A 23,142-nucleotide genomic window follows, 5' to 3' on the forward strand; every position below is an offset into this window, starting at 1 on the left:
AACTATCCTCCACCGGGATAGTGGTACGCTTAGCTAAAGTAGAAACTGCTCCCTCCACCTTAGGGACCGTCTGCCATAAGTCTCGTGTGGTGGCGTCAATAGGAAACATTTTCCTAAATATGGGAGGAGGGGTAAAAGGCACACCCGGTCTATCCCACTCCTTGCTAATAATCTCTGTAAGCCTTTTTGGTATAGGAAATACGTCAGTACACACCGGTACCGCATAGTATCTATCCAACCTACATAATTTCTCTGGAATTGCAACCGTGTTACAATCATTCAGAGCCGCTAATACCTCCCCTAGCAATGTGCGGAGGTTCTCTAGCTTAAATTTAAAATTGGAAATCTCTGAATCCAGTCTCCCTGGATCAGATCCGTCACCCACAGAATGAAGCTCTCCGTCCTCACGTTCTGCAAACTGTGACGCAGTATCTGACATGGCTCTCATCTCATCCGCGCGCTCTATCCTTAACCCAGAGCTATCGCGCTTGCCTCTTAATTCTGGCAACTTAGATAATACTTCTGTCATAACAGTAGCCATGTCTTGCAAAGTGATTTGTAAGGGCCTCCCTGATGTACTTGGCGCCACAAAATCACGCACCTCCTGAGCGGGAGGCGAAGGTACTGACACGTGAGGAGAGTTAGTCGGCATAACTTCCCCCTCGTCGTCTGGTGATAATTTCTTTACATGTAAAGATTGACTTTTATTTAAAGTAGCATCAATGCAATTAGTACACAAATTTCTATTGGGCTCCACATTGGCCTTTAAACATAGTGAACGAAGAGATTCATCTGAGTCAGACATGTTTAAACAGACTAGCAATGAGACTAGCAAGCTTGGAAATACTTTTCAAAATTAATTTACAAGCAATATAAAAAAACGTTACTGTGCCTTTAAGAAGCACAGAAAAAACTGACACAGTTGAAATAACAATGACCAAAATAGTTATAGCAACCAAATTTTCACAGTAAATGTATTAAGTTAGCAAAGGATTGCACCCACCAGCAAATGGATGATTAACCCCTTAGTACCCAAAAACGGATAACAATTATATAATTAACGTTTTTCTCACAGTCAAATACACTGTCACAGGACTGCTGTGCCTGATTACCTCCGTCAAAATGGATTTTGAAGACCCCTGAGCTCTCTAGAGACAATCTGGATCATGGAGGATGAAGTAGACAGATTGTGACTGAATTTTTACTGCGCAAAAAAGCGCTAAAATAGGCCCCTCCCACTCATATTACAACAGTGGGGAAGCTCAGAAACTGTTTCTATGCAGAAAACAAAAATGGCCATGTGGTAAAAACCATGCCCTAATAAGTTTTATCACCAAGTACCTTACAAAAACGATTAACAAGCCAGTAAACGTTTTAAACATACATTTGAAAGTTATGTATTATTATTAATAAGCCTGCTACCAGTCGTTTTTACTGCAGTTAAGGCTCATACATTATTTCAGTATTAACAGTATTTTCAGAGTCAATTCCATTCCTTAGAAAAATACATTCAGTGTACACACACACACACATCAGCCTGATACCAGTCGCTATCACTGCATTTAAGGCTGAACTTACTTTACAATGGTATCAGCAGTATTTTCTCAGTCAATTCCATTCCTCAGAAAATAAATTACTGCACATACCTCATTTGTTGCAGGGGAGCCCTGCATGCTATTCCCCTTCTCTGAAGTTACCTCACTCCTCAGATGAGAAACAGCCAGTGGATCTTAGTTACGTCTGCTAAGACCATAGAAAAAAACCCAGGCAGATTCTTCTTCTAATGCTGCCTGAGAATAAACAGCACACTCCGGTGCCATTTAAAAATAACAAACTTTTGATTGTAGAAATAAACTAAGTTAAAAAACACCACAGATCTCTCACAGCTTCCTTTTTAGTTAGGCTGCAAGAGAATGACTGAGTATGATATGTGAGGGGAGGAGCTATATAGCAGCTCTGCTGGGTAATTCTCTTGCAGTTTCCTGTTAGGAAGAGATATATATTCCAATAAGTAATGGATGACCCGTGGACTGACTACACTTAACAGGAGAAATCAGGTTACCTAAACGGAAGGCACCACGGCTTGCAAAACCTTACTCCCAAAAATAGCCTCCGAAGAAGCAAAAGTATCAAATTTGTAAAATTTGGCAAAAGTGTGCAGTGAAGACCAAGTCGCTGCCTTACATATCTGGTCAACAGAAGCCTCGTTCTTGAAGGCCCATGTGGAAGCCACAGCCCTAGTGGAGTGAGCTGTGATTCTTTCAGGAGACTGCCGTCCGGCAGTCTCATAAGCCAATCGGATGATGCTTTTAAGCCAAAAGGAAAGAGAGGTAGAAGTCGCTTTTTGACCTCTCCTTTTTCCAGAATAAACAACAAACAAAGAAGATGTTTGTCTGAAATCTTTTGTAGCCTCTAAATTTTAGAGCACGGACTACGTCCATATTGTGTAACAAACGTTCCTTCTTTGAAACTGGATTCGGACATAAAGAAGGTACAACTATCTCCTGGTTAATATTTTTGTTAGAAACAACCTTTGGAAGAAAACCAGGCTTAGTACGCAAAACCACCTTATCTGCATGGAACACCAGATAGGGTGGAGAACACTGCAGAGCAGATAACTCTGAAACTCTTCTAGCAGAAGAAATTGCAACCAAAAACAAAACTTTCCAAGATAGTAACTTAATATCTATGGAATGTAAAGGTTCAAACGGAACCCCTTGAAGAACTGAAAGAACTAGATTTAGACTCCAGGGAGGAGTCAAAGGTCTGTAAACAGGCTTGATCCTAACCAGAGCCTGAACAAATGCTTGAACATCTGGCACAGCTGCCAGTCTTTTGTGTAGTAAGACAGATAAAGCAGAGATCTGTCCCTTTAGAGAACTTGCAGATAATCCTTTCTCCAAACCTTCTTGTAGAAAGGAGAGAATCTTAGGAATTTTTATCTTATTCCATGGGAATCCTTTGGATTCACACCAACAGATATATCTTTTCCATATTTTATGGTAAATCTTTCTAGTTACCGGTTTTCTGGCCTGAACCAGAGTATCTATCACAGAATCTGAAAACCCACGCTTCGATAGAATCAAGCGTTCAATCTCCAAGCCGTCAGCTGGAGGGAGACCAGATTTGGATGTTCGAATGGACCCTGAACAAGAAGGTCCTGTCTCAAAGGTAGCTTCCATGGTGGAACCAATGACATATTCACCAGGTCTGCATACCAAGTCCTGCGTGGCCACGCAGGAGCTATCAAGATCACCGAGGCCCTCTCCTGATTGATCCTGGCTACCAGCCTGGGAATGAGAGGAAACGGTGGAAATACATAAGCTAGGTTGAAGGTCCAAGGTGCTACTAGTGCATCTACTAGAGTCGCCTTGGGATCCCTGGATCTGGACCCGTAGCAAGGAACCTTGAAGTTCTGACGAGACGCCATCAGATCCATGTCTGGAATGCCCCATAATTGAGTTATTTGGGCAAAGATCTCCGGATGGAGTTCCCACTCCCCCGGATGGAATGTCTGACGACTCAGAAAATCCGCCTCCCAGTTTTCCACACCTGGGATGTGGATCGCAGACAGGTGGCAGGAGTGATCCTCCGCCCATTGAATTATTTTGGTCACTTCTTTCATCGCCAGGGAACTCCTTGTTCCCCCCTGATGATTGATATACGCAACGGTCGTCATGTTGTCTGATTGGAACCTTATGAATCTGGCCTTTGCTAGTTGAGGCCAAGCCCTGAGAGCATTGAATATCGCTCTCAGTTCCAGAATGTTTATCGGGAGAAGAGACTCTTCCCGAGACCATAGACCCTGAGCTTTTCAGGGATTCCCAGACCGCGCCCCAGCCCACTAGACTGGCGTCGGTCGTGACAATGACCCACTCTGGTCTGCGGAAGCTCATTCCCTGGGACAGATGGTCCAGGGTCAGCCACCAACGGAGTGAATCTCTGGTCTTCTGATCTACTTGAATCATTGGAGACAAGTCTGTATAGTCCCCATTCCACTGTTTGAGCATGCACAGTTGTAATGGTCTTAGATGAATTTGTGCAAAAGGAACTATGTCCATTGCTGCAACCATCAACCCTACTACTTCCATGCACTGCGCTATGGAAGGACGTGGAACAGAATGAAGAACTTGACAAGTGCTTAGAAGTTTTGACTTTCTGACCTCTGTCAGAAAAATCCTCATTTCTAAGGAATCTATTATTGTTCCCAAGAAGGGAACTCTTGTTGACGGAGACAGAGAACTCTTTTCTATGTTCACCTTCCATCCGTGTGATCTGAGAAAGGCCAGAACGATGTCTGTATGAGCCTTTGCCTTTGATAGGGACGACGCTTGTATTAAAATGTCGTCCAAGTAAGGTACTACTGCAATTCCCCTCGGTCTTAGAACCGCTAGAAGGGAACCTAGTACCTTTGTGAAAATCCTTGGAGCAGTGGCTAACCCGAATGGGAGGGCCACAAACTGGTAATGTTTGTCCAGAAAGGCGAACCTTAGGAACTGATGATGTTCTTTGTGGATAGGAATATGTAGGTACGCATCCTTTAGATCCACGGTAGTCATAAATTGACCTTCCTGGATAGTGGGTAGAATCGTTCGAATGGTTTCCATCTTGAACGATGGTACCCTGAGAAATTTGTTTAGGATCTTCAAATCCAAAATTGGTCTGAAAGTTCCCTCTTTTTTGGGAACTACGAACAGATTGGAATAAAATCCCGTTCCCTGTTCCTTTATTGGAACTGGGTGTATCACTCCCATCTTTAACAGGTCTTCTACACAATGTAAGAACGCCTGTCTCTTTATTTGGTTTGAGGATAAGGGAGATATGTGGAACCTTCCCCTTGGGGGTAGTTCCCTGAATTCCAGGAAATAACCCTGAGAAACTATTTCTAGCACCCAGGGATCCTGAACATCTCTTGCCCAAGCCTGAGCAAAGAGAGAGAGTCTGCCCCCTACTAGATCCGGTCCCGGATCGGGGGCTACTCCTTCATGCTGTTTTGTTAGCAGCAGCAAGCTTCTTGGCCTGCTTACCCTTGTTCCAGCCTTGCATCGGTTTCCAGGCTGGTTTGGGTTGTGAGGCATTACCCTCTTGCTTAGAGGATGCAGAATTAGAGGCCGGTCCGTTCCTGAAATTGCGAAAGGAACGAAAATTAGACTTATTCTTGGCCTTGAAAGGCCTATCTTGTGGAAGGGCGTGGCCCTTTCCCCCAGTGATGTCTGAAATAATCTCTTTCAATTCTGGTCCAAATAGAGTTTTACCTTTGAAAGGGATGTTAAGCAATTTTGTCTTGGATGACACATCCGCTGACCAAGACTTTAGCCAAAGCGCTCTGCGCGCCACGATTGCAAACCCTGAATTTTTCGCCGCTAATCTAGCTAATTGCAAAGCGGCATCTAAAATAAAAGAGTTAGCCAACTTAAGTGCGTGAACTCTGTCCATAACCTCCTCATATGGAGTCTCTCTACTAAGCGAATTTTCTAGTTCCTCGAACCAGAAACACGCTGCTGTAGTGACAGGAACAATGCACGAAATGGGTTGTAGAAGGTAACCTTGCTGTACAAAAATCTTTTTAAGCAAACCCTCCAATTTTTTATCCATAGGATCTTTGAAAGCACAACTATCCTCGATAGGAATAGTAGTGCGTTTGTTTAGAGTAGAAACTGCCCCCTCGACCTTAGGGACTGTCTGCCATAAGTCCTTTCTGGGGTCGACCATAGGAAATAATTTCTTAAATATAGGGGGGGGAACAAAAGGTATGCCGGGCTTATCCCACTCCTTATTCACTATGTCCGCCACCCGCTTGGGTATAGGAAAAGCGTCGGGGTGCACCGGAACCTCTAGGAACTTGTCCATCTTGCATAATTTCTCTGGAATGACCAAGTTGTCACAATCATCCAGAGTAGATAACACCTCCTTAAGCAGTGCGCGGAGATGTTCTAATTTAAATTTAAATGTCACAACATCAGGTTCAGCTTGTTGAGAAATTTTTCCTGAATCTGAAATTTCCCCATCTGACAAAACCTCCCTCATGGCCACTTCAGATTGGTGTGAGGGTATGACAGAACAATTATCATCAGCGCCCTGCTCTTCAGTGTTTAAAACAGAGCAATCGCGCTTTCTCTGATATGTAGGCATTTTGGATAAAATATTTGCTATGGAGTTATCCATTACAGCCTTTAATTGTTGCATGGTAATAAGCATTGGCGCGCTAGATGTACTAGGGGCCTCCTGCGTGGGCAAAACTGGTGTAGACACAGTAGGGGATGATGTAGTATCATGTTTACTCCCCTCATCTGAGGAATCATCTTGGGCAATTTCATTATCTGTGGCAGTACTGTCCTTACTTTGTTTGGACGCTATGGCACAATTATCACACAAATTTAAATGGGGAGACACATTGGCTTTCATACATATAGAACATAGCTTATCCGAAGGCACAAACATGTTAAACAGGCTTAAACTTGTCAATAAAGCACAAAAAACGTTTTAAAACAAAACCGTTACTGTCTCTTTAAATTTTAAACAGAAAACACTTTATTACTGAATATGTGAAAAAGTATGGAACCTGAGCCGTTTTCAAATTTAACCCCTATACAGTCCCAGCTATAGCCTTTGCTGAGACCCAACCAAGCCCAGAGGGGAATACGATACCAAGTGACGCCTTCTAGAAACTTTTCCAGCAACTTTCAGATCCTCACACATGCATCTGCATGTCCTGCTCTCAAAAAACAACTGCGCAGTAATGGCGCAAAAATGAGGCTCTGCCTACAACTAGGAAGGCCCCCTGACTGGAAAAGGTGTCTAACATAGTGCCTGCCGTTTAATAAACGTTCCCCAAGTTTATAAATGTGAAATATCAGCCTAAACATGAATAAAATGCCCAAATAAAGCAATCGATTTAGCCCATAAAAAGTGTCTACCAGTTTTATAGCCCATATTAAGCCCTTTATTCTGTTTGTTTGACTAAGAAAATGGCTTACCGGTCCCCATGAGGGGAAATGACAGCCTTCCAGCATTACATGGTCTTGTTAGAAATATGGCTAGTCATACCTTACTTTTGAAGAGAGAAGTGGAGGCTGTTTCCTTAAAACAATTCCTTTATTTATTCAATTAAAACGGCAAACACAGCAAAGAAAGGACATGGTGTAGAAGGCGCAACACAGTCTGGCTTACGCGTTTCGGATGTAATCCGTAGTCATAGCCTACTGTGATGTGCTCTACACCTGGTTTAAAACAAGTTAAAACAAGTGTGATTGGTACACATATACAGACACGCCTTCAAGTTCCTACCAATGTCTACAATCTATACAGTTAACTCACTGGTGACCGGAAAGCACGATCATTGTGCATACATATGGTTGTTCTTTAAATACTGCAAAGATATATATTTTATATTACATTCAAAACTAAATAGTAAGGTACTGAACAGTAAATATCCACTATGATAGATACATTAATAGGTTCTCTTGTCCCCAAAGTACGTGAAGTGCACACTGTAAATAAAGTTCTCAATGTAAATAAATACAAAAGTGATTTGTGTGATCACTGTTACGTTGGTGGCCAAAAGGATCTATCTAGTATATAGGATAAGAAATTCATACATCAATGCATAGATGGCATGTAAATAAATGGACAAGTAAACAGACAGGTAAGCACATAAAGAATAAATATATCCTAGGGAAGGAAACATAACTTGTATTAGGAGAAAGGTGTTTATACTATCGAATAACATCTAATATACTTTGTTATGAACAACAGATAGTTACCTCCCCTAATGGATACATGTGGAATATAGTGCAGGTTAAGTACAATATGACATGTCGATGTGCCATATGCTTGTGTAATGTGATCAAATCTGTTTAAATATTGGTTTAATAATAGATATCTAAACTTACTGCTGCTAATTACTGTAAAGTAATAGGGGCCAATGCGCTAGAGGTACAAGGCATCGCTTGCGCGGGCGTAACTGGTGTAGACACGTGGGGGGAGGAAGAAGGACTATCCTCATTACCCTCCGTTAAGGAATCATCTTGGGCAGCATTTTTAATTGTCACTGGATGATCTTTAAAATGCTTAGATGTTTTTGCACACTTTAAACATAAATGTAATGGGGGTACTGCCATGGCTTTTGAACATAAAGAACAAGGTCTATCTGAAGACTCAGACATCAATAAAATATTGAAAAAAATACTTTTTGAAAAAACGTTACTGTCTCTTTAAATAATAAAAAGGCCCACACTTTTTTACCAAATCATCAAAAAACATCCGATCGTAATGAAATTTTCACCACATGATCCTAATGCCTTGAAATGATTGCACACAAGTTTTGAAATCGTTTAACCCCTTAATGCCCAAACCGGAGCAAAATTAAGTAAATACCCGGTTTAACCCACTACAGTACTATGCCACAGTCTTTGATGTGGCTTTACCTTCCTTTAGGGTTATCTGCAGGTGTAAAATAAGCCTCCCTGAAGTCCTCCTGTACTCTAAAGGCTCTGCACATGAAGCTGCGTGGAGCTGTGTTGCAAATCAACTGCGCAATTGAGGCGCGAAAATGAGGCCCCCTCCTTCCTTACTCCAGAGTTATGGGGCCTTTCTGAGTCAGATTAGCTGTCTTATACAATGCCAGGCGTAAAAAAATCCCCAAAAAGTGTTTCCAACGTTTAAAAACGCTTAATAAATATAAGATTACCTTAATAAAGTAATCGATTTAGCCCATCACAGTGTCTGTCAGTATTAAAGCCCTTAACTGAAGCCATCATTCTATACTGTGTCTCAGAAAATGGCTTACCTTCCCTCATGGGGTATCTGTCAGTCTTCTAGCACTACCAGGTCTTGTTAGAAAAAATGACTGAACATACCTTAAGCAGTATAAGCCTGCAAACTGTTCCCCCCAACTGAAGTTCTCCTGTACTCAACAGTCCTGTGTGGGAACAGCAATGGATTTTAGTTACAACATGCTAAAATCTTTTTCCTCTCAGCAGAAATCTTCATCACTTTCTGCCTCAGAGTAAATAGTACAAACCGGCACTATTTTAAAATAACAAACTCTTGATTGAAGAAATAAAAAACATAATTTATGTAAGAACTTACCTGATAAATTCATTTCTTTCATATTAGCAAGAGTCCATGAGCTAGTTACGTATGGGATATACATTCCTACCAGGAGGGGCAAAGTTTCCCAAACCTCAAAATGCCTATAAATACACCCCTCACCACACCCACAAATCAGTTTAACGAATAGCCAAGAAGTGGGGTGATAAGAAAAAAGTGCGAAAGCATAAAAAATAAGGAATTGGAATAATTGTGCTTTATACAAAAAAATCATAACCACCACAAAAAAGGGTGGGCCTCATGGACTCTTGCTAATATGAAAGAAATGAATTTATCAGGTAAGTTCTTACATAAATTATGTTTTCTTTCATGTAATTAGCAAGAGTCCATGAGCTAGTGACGTATGGGATAATGACTACCCAAGATGTGGATCTTTCCACGCAAGAGTCACTAGAGAGGGAGGGATAAAAACAGAATTTATGTTTACCTGATAAATTTCTTTCTCCAACGGTGTGTCCGGTCCACGGCGTCATCCTTACTTGTGGGATATTCTCCTCCCCAACAGGAAATGGCAAAGAGCCCAGCAAAGCTGGTCACATGATCCCTCCTAGGCTCCGCCTACCCCAGTCATTCGACCGACGTTAAGGAGGAATAATAGCATAGGAGAAACCATATGGTACCGTGGTGACTGTAGTTAAAGAAAATAAATTATCAGACCTGATTAAAAAACCAGGGCGGGCCGTGGACCGGACACACCGTTGGAGAAAGAAATTTATCAGGTAAACATAAATTCTGTTTTCTCCAACATAGGTGTGTCCGGTCCACGGCGTCATCCTTACTTGTGGGAACCAATACCAAAGCTTTAGGACACGGATGAAGGGAGGGAGCAAATCAGGTCACCTAAATGGAAGGCACCACGGCTTGCAAAACCTTTCTCCCAAAAATAGCCTCAGAAGAAGCAAAAGTATCAAACTTGTAAAATTTGGTAAAAGTGTGCAGTGAAGACCAAGTCGCTGCCCTACATATCTGATCAACAGAAGCCTCGTTCTTGAAGGCCCATGTGGAAGCCACAGCCCTAGTGGAATGAGCCGTGATTCTTTCGGGAGGCTGCCGTCCGGCAGTCTCGTAAGCCAATCTGATGATGCTTTTAATCCATTACAGCCGTTAATTGTTGCATAGTAAGGAGTATTGGCGCGCTAGATGTACTAGGGGCCTCCTGAGTGGGCAAGACTCGTGTAGACGAAGGAGGGAATGATGCAGTACCATGCTTACTCCCCTCACTTGAGGAATCATCTTGGGCATCATTGTCATTATCACATAAATCACATTTATTTAAATGAATAGGAATTCTGGCTTCCCCACATTCAGAACACAGTCTATCTGGTAGTTCAGACATGTTAAACAGGCATAAACTTGATAAGAAAGTACAAAAAACGTTTTGAAATAAAACCGTTACTGTCACTTTAAATTTTAAACTGAACACACTTTATTACTGCAATTGCGAAAAAAACATGAAGGAATTGTTCAAAATTCACCAAACTTTCACCACAGTGTCTTAAAGCCTTGAAAATATTGCACACCAATTTTGGAAGCTTTAACCCTTAAAATAACGGAACCGGAGCCGTTTTAAGCTTTAACCCCTTTACAGTCCCTGGTATCTGCTTTGCTGAGACCCAACCAAACCCAAGGGGAATACGATACCAAATGATGCCTTCAGAAGTCTTTTATCAGTATCAGAGCTCCTCTCACATGCGACTGCATGCCATGCCTCTCAAAAACAAGTGCGCAACACCGGCGCGAAAATGAGACTCTGCCTATGCTTTGGGAAAGCCCCTGAAGAATAAGGTGTCTAAAACAGTGCCTGCCGATATAATTATATCAAAATACCCAGAATAAATGATTCCTCAAGGCTAAATAAGTGTTAATATCAATCGATTTAGCCCAAAAAATGTCTACAGTCTAAATAAGCCCTTGTGAAGCCCTTATTTACAATCGTAATAAACATGGCTTACCGGATCCCATAGGGAAAATGACAGCTTCCAGCATTACATCGTCTTGTTAGAATGTGTCATACCTCAAGCAGCAAAGGACTGCAAACTGTTCCCCCAACTGAAGTTAATGCTCTCAACAGTCCTGTGTGGAACAGCCATGGATTTTAGTTACGGTTGCTAAAATCATTTTCCTCATACAAACAGAATTCTTCATCTCTTTTCTGTTTCTGAGTAAATAGTACGTACCAGCACTATTTGAAAATAACAAACTCTTGATTGAATAATGAAAAACTACAGTTAAACACTAAAAAACTCTAAGCCATCTCCGTGGAGATGTTGCCTGTACAACGGCAAAGAGAATGACTGGGGTAGGCGGAGCCTAGGAGGGATCATGTGACCAGCTTTGCTGGGCTCTTTGCCATTTCCTGTTGGGGAGGAGAATATCCCACAAGTAAGGATGACGCCGTGGACCGGACACACCTATGTTGGAGAAATAAAGACAGCCAATTCCTGCTGAAAATAATCCACACCCAAAATAAAGTTTAAATGAAAACATAAGCAGAAGATTCAAACTGAAACAGCTGCCTGAAGTACTTTTCTACCAAAAACTGCTTCAGAAGAAGAAAACACATCAAAATGGTAGAATTTAGTAAAAGTATGCAAAGAAGACCAAGTTGCTGCTTTGCAAATCTGATCAACCGAAGCTTCATTCCTAAACGCCCAGGAAGTAGAAACTGACCTAGTAGAATGAGCTGTAATCCTCTGAGGCGGAGTTTTACCCGACTCAACATAGGCATGATGAATTAAAGATTTCACCCAAGATGCCAAAGAAATGGCAGAAGCTTTCTGGCATTTTCTATAACCGGAAAAGATGACAAATAGACTAGAAGTCTTTCGGAAAGTCTTAGTAGCTTCAACATAATATTTCAAAGCTCTAACAACATCCAAAGAATGCAATGATTTCTCCTTAGAATTCTTAGGATTAGGGCATAATGAAGGAACTACAATTTCTCTACTAATGTTGTTGGAAATCACAACCTTAGGTAAAAATTTAAAAGAAGTTCGCAACACCGCCTTATCCTGATGAAAAATCAGAAAAGGAGACTCACAAGAAAGAGCAGACAATTCAGAGACTCTTCTGGCAGAAGAGATGGCCAAAAGGAACAAAACTTTCCAAGAAAGTAATTTAATGTCCAATGAATGCATAGGTTCAAACGGAGGAGCTTGAAGAGCCCCCAGAACCAAATTCAAACTCGAAGGAGGAGAAATTGACTTAATGACAGGTTTTATACGAACCAAGGCTTGTACAAAACAATGAATATCAGGAAGATTAGCAATCTTTCTGTGAAAAAGAACAGAAAGAGCAGAGATTTGACCTTCAAGGAACTTGCGGACAAACCTTTATCTAAACCATCCTGAAGAAACTGTAAAATTCTCGGAATTCTAAAAGAATGCCAGGAAAAATGATGAGAAAGACACCAAGAAATATAAGTCTTCCAGACTCTATAATATATCTCTCTAGATACAGATTTACGAGCCTGTAACATAGTATTAATCACAGAGTCAGAGAAACCTCTTTGACCAAGAATCAAGCGTTCAATCTCCATACCTTTAAATTTAAGGATTTGAGATCCTGATGGAAAAAAGGACCTTGCGACAGAAGGTCTGGTCTTAACAGAAGAGTCCATGGTTGCAAGAGGCCATCCGGACAAGATCCGCATACCAAAACCTGTGAGGCCATGCTGGAGCTACCAGCAGAACAAACGAGTATTCCTTCAGAATCTTGGAGATTACTCTTGGAAGAAGAACTAGAGGCGGAAAGATATAGGCAGGATGATACTTCCAAGGAAGTGATAATGCAACCACTGCCTCCGCCTGAGGATCCCGGGATCTGGACCGATACCTGGGAAGTTTCTTGTTTAGATGAGAAGCCATCAGATCTATTTCTGGAAGTTCCCACATTTGAACAATCTGAAGAAATACCTCTGGGTGAAGAGACCATTCGCCCGGATGCAACGTTTGGCGACTGAGATAATCCGCTTCCCAATTGTCTATTCCTGGAATATGAACGGCAGAGATTAGACAGGAGCTGGATTCCGCCCAAACCAGAGTTCGAGATACTTCTTTCATAGCCAGAGGACTGTGAGTCCCTCCTTGATGATTGATGTATGCCACAGTTGTGACATTGTCTGTCTGAAAACAAATGAACGATTCTCTCTTCAGAAGAGGCCAAGACTGAAGAGCTCTGAAAATTGCACGTTCCAAAATATTGATCGGTAATCTCACCTCCTGAGATTCCCAAACCCCTTGTGCTGTCAGAGACCCCCACAAAGCTCCCCAACCTGTAGGACTTGTATCTGTTGAAACTACAGTCCAGGTCGGAAGAACAAAAGAAGCCCCCTGAACTAAACTATGGTGATCTGTCCACCACGTCAGAGAGTGTCGTACAATCGGTCTTAAAGATATTAATTGAGATATCTTTGTGTAATCCCTGCACCACTGGTTCAGCATACAGAGCTGAAGAGGCCGCATGTGAAAACGAGCAAAGGGGATCGCGTCTGATGCCGCAGTCATAAGACCTAGAATTTCCATGCATAAGGCTACCGAAGGGAAAGATTGTGACTGAAGGTTTCGACAAGCTGATATCAACTTTAGATGTCTCATGTCTATCAAAGATAGAGTCATGGATACTGAATCTATCTGAAAACCTAAAAAGGTTACCTAAGTCTGAGGAATCAATGAACTTTTTGGTAAATTGATCCTCCAACCATGATGTTGAAGTAACAACACAAGTCGATTCGAATGAGATTCTGCTAAATATGAAGACTGAGCAAGTACCAAGATATCGTCCAAATAAGGAATACCACAATACCCTGTTCTCTGATTACAGACAGAAGGGCACCGAGAACCTTCGTAAAAAATTCTTGGAGCTGTAGCTAGGCCAAACGGCAGAGCCACAAACTGGTAATGCTTGTCTAGGAAAGAGAATCTCAGAAACTGATAGTGATCTGGATGAATCGGAATATGCAGATATGCATCCTGTAAATCTATAGTAGACATATAATGCCCTTGTTGAACAAAAGGCAGGATAGTCCTTACAGTTACCATTTTGAATGTTGGTATCCTTACATAACAATTCAATATTTTTAGATCCAGAACTGGTCTGAAGGAATTTTCCTTCTTTGGTACAATGAAGAGATTTGAATAAAACCCCAGTCCCTGTTCCAGAACTGGAACTGGCAAAATTACTCCAGTCAACTCTAGATCTGAAACACATTTCAGAAATGCTTGAGCCTTCGCTGGGTTTACTGGGACACGGGAAAGAAAAAATCTCTTTGCAGGAGGCCTTATCTTGAAGCCAATTCTGTACCCTTCTGAAACAATGTTCTGAATCCAAAGATTGTGAACGGAATTGATCCAAATTTCTTAGAAAAAACGTAATCTGCCCCCTACCAGCTGAGCTGGAATGAGGGCCGCACCTTCATGTGGACTTAGGAGCTGGCTTTGAATTTCTAAAAGGCTTGGATTTATTCCAGACTGGAGATGGTTTCCAAACTGATACCGCTCCTGAGGATGAAGGATCAGGTTTTTGTTCCTTGTTGTGACAAAAGGAACGAAAACGATCATTACCCTGGAAAGAAAGGGAAAGCAGAGTAGACTTAGAAGACATAACAGCATTCCAAGTCTTAAGCCGTAAAGCTCTTCTAGCTAAAATAGCTAGAGACATATACCTGATATCAACTCTAATGATATCAAAGATGGCATTACAAATAAAATTATTAGCATGTTGAAGAATAAAAATGCTATGAGAATTATGATCTGTTACTTGTTGCGCTAAAGCTTCTAACCAAAAGATGAAGCTGCAGCAACATCCGCTAAAGATATAGCAGGTCTAAGAAGATTACCTGAACACAAGTAAGCTTTTCTTAGAAAGGATTCAATTTTCCTATCTAAAGGATCCTTAAAGGAAGTACCATCTGCCGTAGGAATAGTACGCTTAACAAGAGTAGAGACAGCCCCATCAACTTTAGGGATTTTATCCCAAAACTCTAATCTGTCAGATGGCACAGGATATAATTGCTTAAAACGTTTAGAAGGAGTAAATGAATTACCCAAATTATTCCATTCCCTGGAAATTACTTCAGAAATAGCACTAGGGACAGGAAAAACTTCTGGAATAACTACAGGAGATTTAAAAACCTTATCTAAACGTTTAGATTTAGTATCAAGAGGACCAGAATCCTCAATTTCTAATGCAATTAGGACTTCTTTAAGTAAAGAACGAATAAATTTCATTTTAAATAAATATGAAGATTTATCAGCATCAACCTCTGAGACAGAATCCTCTGAACCAGAAGAACCATTATCAGAATCAGAATGATGATGTTCATTTAAAAATTCATCTGAAAAATGAGAAGTTTTAAAAGACTTTTTACATTTACTAGAAGGAGGAATAACAGACATAGCCTTCTTAATGGATTTAGAAACAAAATCTCTTATGTTATCAGGAACACTCTGAGTATTAGATGTTGACAGAACAGCAACAGGTAATGTAACAGTACTTAAAGGAAATATTATCTGCATAAACAGTTTGTCATGACAAAACAGTACAAACAACAGCTGGAGGAACAGATACCATAAGTTTACAGTAGATACACTTAGCTTTGGTAGCTCCAGCCCCAGGCAGGGATATTCCAGAAGTATCTTCTGACTCAGCTTCAACGTGGGACATCTTGCAATATGTAATAGAAAAAACAACATATAAAGCAAAATTGATCAAATTCCTTAAATGACAGTTTCAGGAATGGGAAAAAAATGCCAGTGAATAAGCTTCTAGCAACCAGAAGCAAAAAATCAAAGAGACTTAAATAATGTGGAGACAAAAGTGACGCCCATATTTTTTCGCGCCAAAAAAGACGCCCACATTATTTGGCGCCTAAATGCTTTTGGCGCCAAAAATAACGCCCCATCCGGAACGCCAACACTTTTGGTGCAAAAGAACGTCAAAAATGACGCAACTTCCGGCGACACGTATGACGCCGGAAACAGAAAATAATTTTTGCGCCAAAAAAGTCCGCGCCAAGAATGACGCAATAAAATGAAGCATTTTCAGCCCCCGCGAGCCTAACAGCCCACAGAGAAAGTCAAATTTTTAAGGTAAGAAAAAAATGAATTATTCATATGCATTATCCCAAATATGAAACTGAACTGTCTGAAATAAGGAATGTTGAACATCCTGAGTCAAGGCAAATAAATGTTTGAATACATATATTTAGAACTTTATATAAAAAGTGCCCAACCATAGCTTAGAGTGTCACAGAAAATAAGACTTACTTACCCCAGGACACTCATCTACATATAGTAGAAAGCCAAACCAGTACTGAAACGAGAATCAGTAGAGGAAATGGTATATATAAGAGTATATCGTCGATCTGAAAAGGGAGGTAAGAGATGAATCTCTACGACCGATAACAGAGAACCTATGAAATAGACCCCGTAGAAGGAGATCACTGCATTCAAATAGGCAATACTCTCCTCACATCCCTCTGACATTCACTGCACGCTGAGAGGAAAACCGGGCTCCAACCTGCTGCGGAGCGCATATCAACGTAGAATCTAGCACAAACTTACTTCACCACCTCCATAGGAGGCAAAGTTTGTAAAACTGATTTGTGGGTGTGGTGAGGGGTGTATTTATAGGCATTTTGAGGTTTGGGAAACTTTGCCCCTCCTGGTAGGAATGTATATCCCATACGTCACTAGCTCATGGACTCTTGCTAATTACATGAAAGAAACTACAAATCTAACACCACATACTCACATACTCTTTACCCTCCCGTGGAGAGACTACTTGTTAGAGCGGCAAAGAGAATGACTGGGGGGGGGCGGAGCCTGAGGGGAGCTATATGGACAGCTTTGCTGTGTGCTCTCTTTGCCACTTCCTGTAGGGATTGAGAATATCCCACAAGTAAGGATGAATCCGTGGACTGAATACACCAAGTAAGAGAAAATGTATTATGAAGAGAGAGTAATAGCACAAGTAGGCCTAACTTTTAATAATCAGATTGCTTACCTGCCAAAAAATGAAATGTTCTCGGATGAGAGTCTTCACAGTCTCATTGCTCCAGATGTCTCTGTTAAGACACTGACATGCAAAGTCCTGAACATTCTGGATATTGATCATTAGCCACTTATTCTGAAGTTGTCCACACTTCTTGGCCTGGAAGAAATGAATATGATGCATTTCTTACATTACATTCTATGCTATAGACCAGAAAGGTTAAACAGTTCATGCATTGTTAGTACTGTATATTTTATTTACAAGTGTTATACAGGGCCTTTTTATTTTTTCCAGCAACTGATGGCATATTCTATCACTGCCATTCCTTCAGGATATGAATTTGGTTTTAAAGTACCTCTTCACTATACTATCCATATAATATACTATAGGTCATTACATTCAACATATGCAATGAAATGAGGATCTCATACTGTAGTGACAACTGTTACTGTAATTACCATCCTTAGAAAAATATAAAGTAACAATCTTATAGTCATGACTGTAGCCAGGAAATGCAGCAACTCTAATTCCTGCACATATCTAGCAATCAATGTACACTATGTAGGAGGGTCAGGATTCAGAATTCAACAGTTTTACATCCCTTTAATAACTTTCAAGCAACACTTGCATTTTACTTACCAATAAATCAGTGTTCATTTTCAGACAATAAGGATTTATTGGGATCAAATCCCTCTTTAGTGTCTAAAAGCACCAAACAATAAATCACAATATAAACAAAATGAGGGATCTGTAGTTAAAATCAAAAAGAAAAAAGAACATTTATACTTACCTGATAAATTTGTTTCTTTTTGGATACGATGAGTCCACGGATTTCATCCTTACTTGTGGGATATCGCCTCCTGGCCAGCAGGAGGAGGCAAAGAGCACCACAGCAAAGCTGTATAAATAGCTCCTCCCTTCCCTCCCACTCCAGTCATTCAACCGAAGTTAGGAAGAGAAAGGAAAAGCCAAGGTGCAGAGGTGTCTGAAGTTTAACAAAAATGTAATACCTGTCTCATTTAGAACAGGGCGGGCCGTGGACTCATTGTATCCAAAAAGAAACAAATTTATCAGGTAAGTATAAATATTCTTTTCTTTTTTAGGATACGACGAGTCCACGGATTTCATCCTTACTTGTGGGATACAATACCAAAGCTATAGTACACGGATGAAAAGGGAGGGACAAGACAGGGAACCTAAACAGAAGGCACCACTGCTTGAAGAACCTTTGTCCCAAAAGCAGCCTCAACCGAGGCAAAAGTATCAAATTTATAACATTTAGAAAAAGTGTGAAGAGAAGACCAAGTTGCAGCCTTGCAAATCTGTTCAACAGAAGCATAATTTTTGAATGCCCATGAGGAAGTCACAGCCCCAGTGGAATGAGCCTTAATTTGTTCAGGAGGCTGCTGTCCAGCAGTCCCATAAGCAAAACGAATGATAATCTTCAGGCAAAAAGAAAGAAAGGTAGCCGTAGCACTCTGACACCTACATTTCCCTGAAAAAATAAAAAACAAAAAAGACGAATGTCGAAAATCCTTAGTCGCTTGTAAGTAAAACTGTAAAGCACAGACTACGTCTAAATTATGCAACAGACGTTCCTTCTTAGAGGAAAGATTAGGACACAAAGAAGGGAACCCAATCTCCCGATTAATATTCTAGTTAGAAATAACTTTTAGGAATAAAACCAGGTTTAGAACGTAACACCACCTTATCCGAATTGAAAATAAAATAAGAAGAATCATAATGTAATGCCGAAAGCTCAGATACCCTTTGAGCAGAAGAAATAGCAACTAGAAAAACTCTCTAAGATAATAACTAAATATATTTGGAATGCATAGGTTCAAACGCAACCCCGCTGAAGAACTCTAAGAATGCAAATTTAAACTCCAAGGAGGAGCAATTGGTCAAAAAACAAGCCTGGTTCTAGTCAGTCTGACAAAAAGATTGCACATCTGGAACATCTACCAGACGCTTCAGTAAAAAAAATAGATAAAGCAGAAACCAGTCCATTTCAGGAACTTGCTGACAACCCCGTCTCCAATCCATCTTGGAGAAAAGACAAAATCCTGGAAATCCTAACCCTACTCCAAGAGTAGCCCTTGGATTCACACCAATAAAGATATGTATGCCTTATCATATGTAAACTCTTCCTAGATACAGGCTTATATGCCTGAACTAAGGTATCTATGACCGAATCAAAGAAAACCTTGCTTGTATAAAAATCCCGCTCGAATAGGATCAAGCGTGTAATCTCCAAGCAATCAGCTTCAGAGAAACCAGACTTGGGTGGAAGAAGGAACCCTGATTAAGAGGCCCTTCCTCAACAGAAACATATCACCTTATTGACCAAGGTGGCAGATATGACATGTTCAACGGAACGGCATACCACAAACTATGAGGGCACGCTAAAGTGAGGAGGATCACTAATGCCTTCTCCTATTTTAGTTGAACAATCACCCGGCAAAGAAGCGCAAACGGGGGAAAAAGAAATTCTAGGCTGAAAGACCAAAGAACTGCCAAAGCAGTTATCAGTTCGGCCCGGGGCCCCAAGACCTGGACCCAAAAGCCAGTCAGTCTGACAAGATGCCATGTGGTCCAACTCCGGCCGACTTTATTTGAAAAACCAGGTTAGAAAATACTCCCGGATGGAGTTCTCTCCAATTTGAAAAGACTGCCTACTCAGAAAATCCAATTCCCAAGTGTCCACCTCTGGGATATGGATCGCCGACAGAGAGCAAGAATTAAACTGGCCGAAGCCAACTGAGGCCAGACCAGAAGAGCTCTGAAGCTTGCTCTCAGTTGCAGAAAGTCTAATAAAAGAATAGACTCCGCTTGAGTCCATACTCCGCTAATCATGTTCCCTCAGACAGGTGATCCAGAAACAACCACCATAGAAAAAATCCCTTGTCTCCTCAACCAGAGTTATTTGAAGAGACAAGTGTATAGTCTCCATTCCATTGCCTGAGAATGCTTAACTGCATAGGTCTGGGATGGATCGAACAAATGGAATTCTTAAGTGACACAAGGCACTGCTCAATTAATCAACCTTACAAGGATGAAAGGTTGAATGGGCCATACCGGGGATTGAACCTACAACCCTCAGGTTGTTACAGAGTTCAGCCACAGTGCTGAGCCATCAACCCAAATACCTCTATGTACTGGGCCACTGAAGGCCGGGAAGTGAACTGAAGGATTAGTCCATTTGATATCCTGACCTCAGTCAGAAAAAACTTAATTGAAACAGAATTCATCATGATTCCCAGAAAGCTACCCTTGTGCTTGAAAGTAAGGGACACTTTTACAAATTCACCTTCCACCCGTGAGCTCACTGAAAATATAAACTCATGTCCATGAAAATCTTGTGTAAAGATGACGCCTGGACTAGGATATTAGTCAGATAGGGCACCATTGCAATGCTCCATAACTGAAGTTCCGCTAACAATGATCCCAGATCCTCCGAAAAACTCGGAACTGTGGTAAGTACCACGAATGGGAAGCGTTTGTCCAGAAAGGCAAACCCTAGAACTGAGACGATTCTCGCAAACGGCACATGAAGGCACTTAACCCTCAAACCATCTTAGACATAAATTGACCCTCTAGGATCAAGGAAGAAATGGAACAAATTAATAGTTTCCATCTTGAAGGACAAAACCCATCCTTTAAAAAAAAATGGTCTGAAAATTCCCCTTTTTCAGGAACCACAACCAGACCGGTAACCCTAGATCCTGTACCAGTATTAGAACTGGAACAACCACTCCCAGGTCTGAGAGGTCTCCTACGCAGTGTAAGGACATCTCTCCCTTTGTCTGATCCTCAGACAATCTTGAAAGCAGAAAACTGCCTCTGAAAGGAAAATAGTTGAGGTCGAAACCAAACGAGCGAAAACGGAAAGACAGCCCCCTAAAAGATCCAATCCCGGACCGGGGCATGTTCTCCATGCTGTCCTTGATTCAACAGCAGGCTATATGTGATTTATTTTTTTTTTTTTTAATTTTAGAACATATATCCGTAAAACAAGGCTCTAACCATAAAAGGTGCTGGAACAGAGCCACCTATGCTCCCAGTTCCTAATTTGAAAGCTTTATCCAGTCCTGGATGTTTATCCAGGGAAGCTACTGAGTAAATAGCATCAGACAACGCAGCAAGCTAAAAATGCCGCCACACTAGTGACGGTAGCAAAGTACACAGATGGTTGCCATTGTAAACCCTGAAGTGTCCCATTACTAAATTTTTTCCATAGGACAATCCTCTAAGGGTATGGAAGTTCTCGTAGTGAAGATAAAACTACTCCTTCCCCCCTAGGGAATGTCATCCTTTGCTGAGTCGGCCATGGGAAACAGTCTTGTAAATATAGGGAATGCCTTCTATCCCTTAACAACGTTCAGAGATGGACAAGAAGGCTCAGAAAAACGGCGGGAAGAAAACTCCACCCATTGTGGGCGTCACCGAACTCAATCTCCCGGGCGCCATTAAGATCTCATAGACCTGACCCCGGGAGATAGAACGACTAAGCTTAATGAGGAAAATTATAGCTGAGTAAACTACAGCACAGTCAGGTAGCACCTTTAAACTCAATAAAAACTGAAAGCTAAAACAAAAAAGTTAAACACCTCCCGGTCGGCATATTATATGTCAACTGCCGGGAGTAAAACCACACTGATCTTCAGTATAATATAGCCTTCCTCTTTCACAATAAAGAGCCCATCAAGACTAATTGCATCTCCCGGTCGGCATATTCTATGTGGATAACACTGACTCCAGTCCCCAGTGTCTGTGTAACATAGCCCTAAAAACGAGATCACAGTCCCATCAGAATAAGGAGTCCAATCTTTCTTAGCCCTTGACATGTGATATGTAGGTAATGTAGTGCTGACTTTCTTCTGAGAGAATTGTGATATCCCCAGAATAATAAAGTTAGCACTTACCTTGAACGCTGAGCGACAGCATGGCAGTCCATCAGGTGTAAGAGGTCCGTTTCTCCCTCTCATAGCCCTGTGGAAGCAGATCAGCCTGAGTTACCATGTGCTTAGGCTATCTATAATGGGGCAGCAATATCTCTAGGAGGCACAGTGAGAATTATGTCCCACCAGTTCCTAATGCTTTAAAGCCACCAAAAAGCCCTGCTGTAGAGACTGATCTGGTCTAGGCTACACCCCAGGTCAAAGTAGCACTCTCTGGCACTACTTAAAAATAACAAACTCTTGATTGAAGAATAATTTCTAACACCTCACTTTGCCATCTCCTATTACTAACACAGGCAAAGAGAATGACTGGAGTGGGAGGGAAGGGAGGAGCTATTTATACAGCTTTGCTGTGGTGCTCTTTGCTTCCTCCTGCTGGCCTGGAGGCGATATCCCACAAGTAAGGATGAAATCTGTGGACTCATCATATCTTAAAAAAGAAAAACGTTTTACTTTATTGGAACCGAAATTAAAAATGTCATAGAATATATGTTTATATGTATATATAAGCTGGTATATACAGTATGGAGACAGATAAAAAAAATCTTCACTCACGTGAGGAAATGCACCAGTGGCGGGGCCTGCAGAGTTTGTTGCATGTATAAAGTGTACCGATTGAGTGGAGACTAAGTTAACATTTAATATTGAAATAATATAACAAATATCACGCTGTGATTGATGATAATTTGATGAATGGAAACACCTCAGTTTTATTTTTGATATTGTAAGCTGGGTGTGATTGAGGATAGAAGATTAGGAATACAAGCCAGAAATTAGCTGATGGTAGTAACCCTGGACCCTTGCAGGTAGGTCACTGCCTTTGAGCACAAAGGTTTAACAGTTGTGAATAGAACTAACCTCCCCTTTCCCTACTCCTGTAGTGATGGTTGTATGATTGCAACTGACATATTATTCTGTAGGGCCTTTCTGTGCTTTTAGTTTTCTTTCTAACTTTTGGTTATAAAGTAAATGATTTTGTAGAAGAGAGTGCTGTCTTAAAACAGTATACACCTATATATATATATATATATATATATATATATATATATATATATATATATATATATATATAGATCAT

The 23,142-nt window shown here is 41.0% G+C and overlaps 1 protein-coding gene across 1 annotated transcript in view; it reads right to left on the reverse strand.

Annotated features, from left to right (window-relative positions):
* UBXN7 (UBX domain protein 7) overlaps positions 1 to 23,142 on the reverse strand; it is a 195,166-nt gene that overhangs the window by 110,678 nt on the left and 61,346 nt on the right. The window contains exon 6 of the mRNA XM_053709814.1: positions 17,116 to 17,262. Coding sequence (XP_053565789.1) covers positions 17,116 to 17,262 — 147 coding nt within the window. The remainder of the gene's footprint in view (positions 1 to 17,115; positions 17,263 to 23,142) is intronic.

The sequence above is a fragment of the Bombina bombina genome, chromosome 4 (genome assembly GCF_027579735.1).
Source record: "Bombina bombina isolate aBomBom1 chromosome 4, aBomBom1.pri, whole genome shotgun sequence".
In the NCBI taxonomy this organism is placed as follows: Eukaryota; Metazoa; Chordata; class Amphibia; order Anura; family Bombinatoridae; genus Bombina; species Bombina bombina.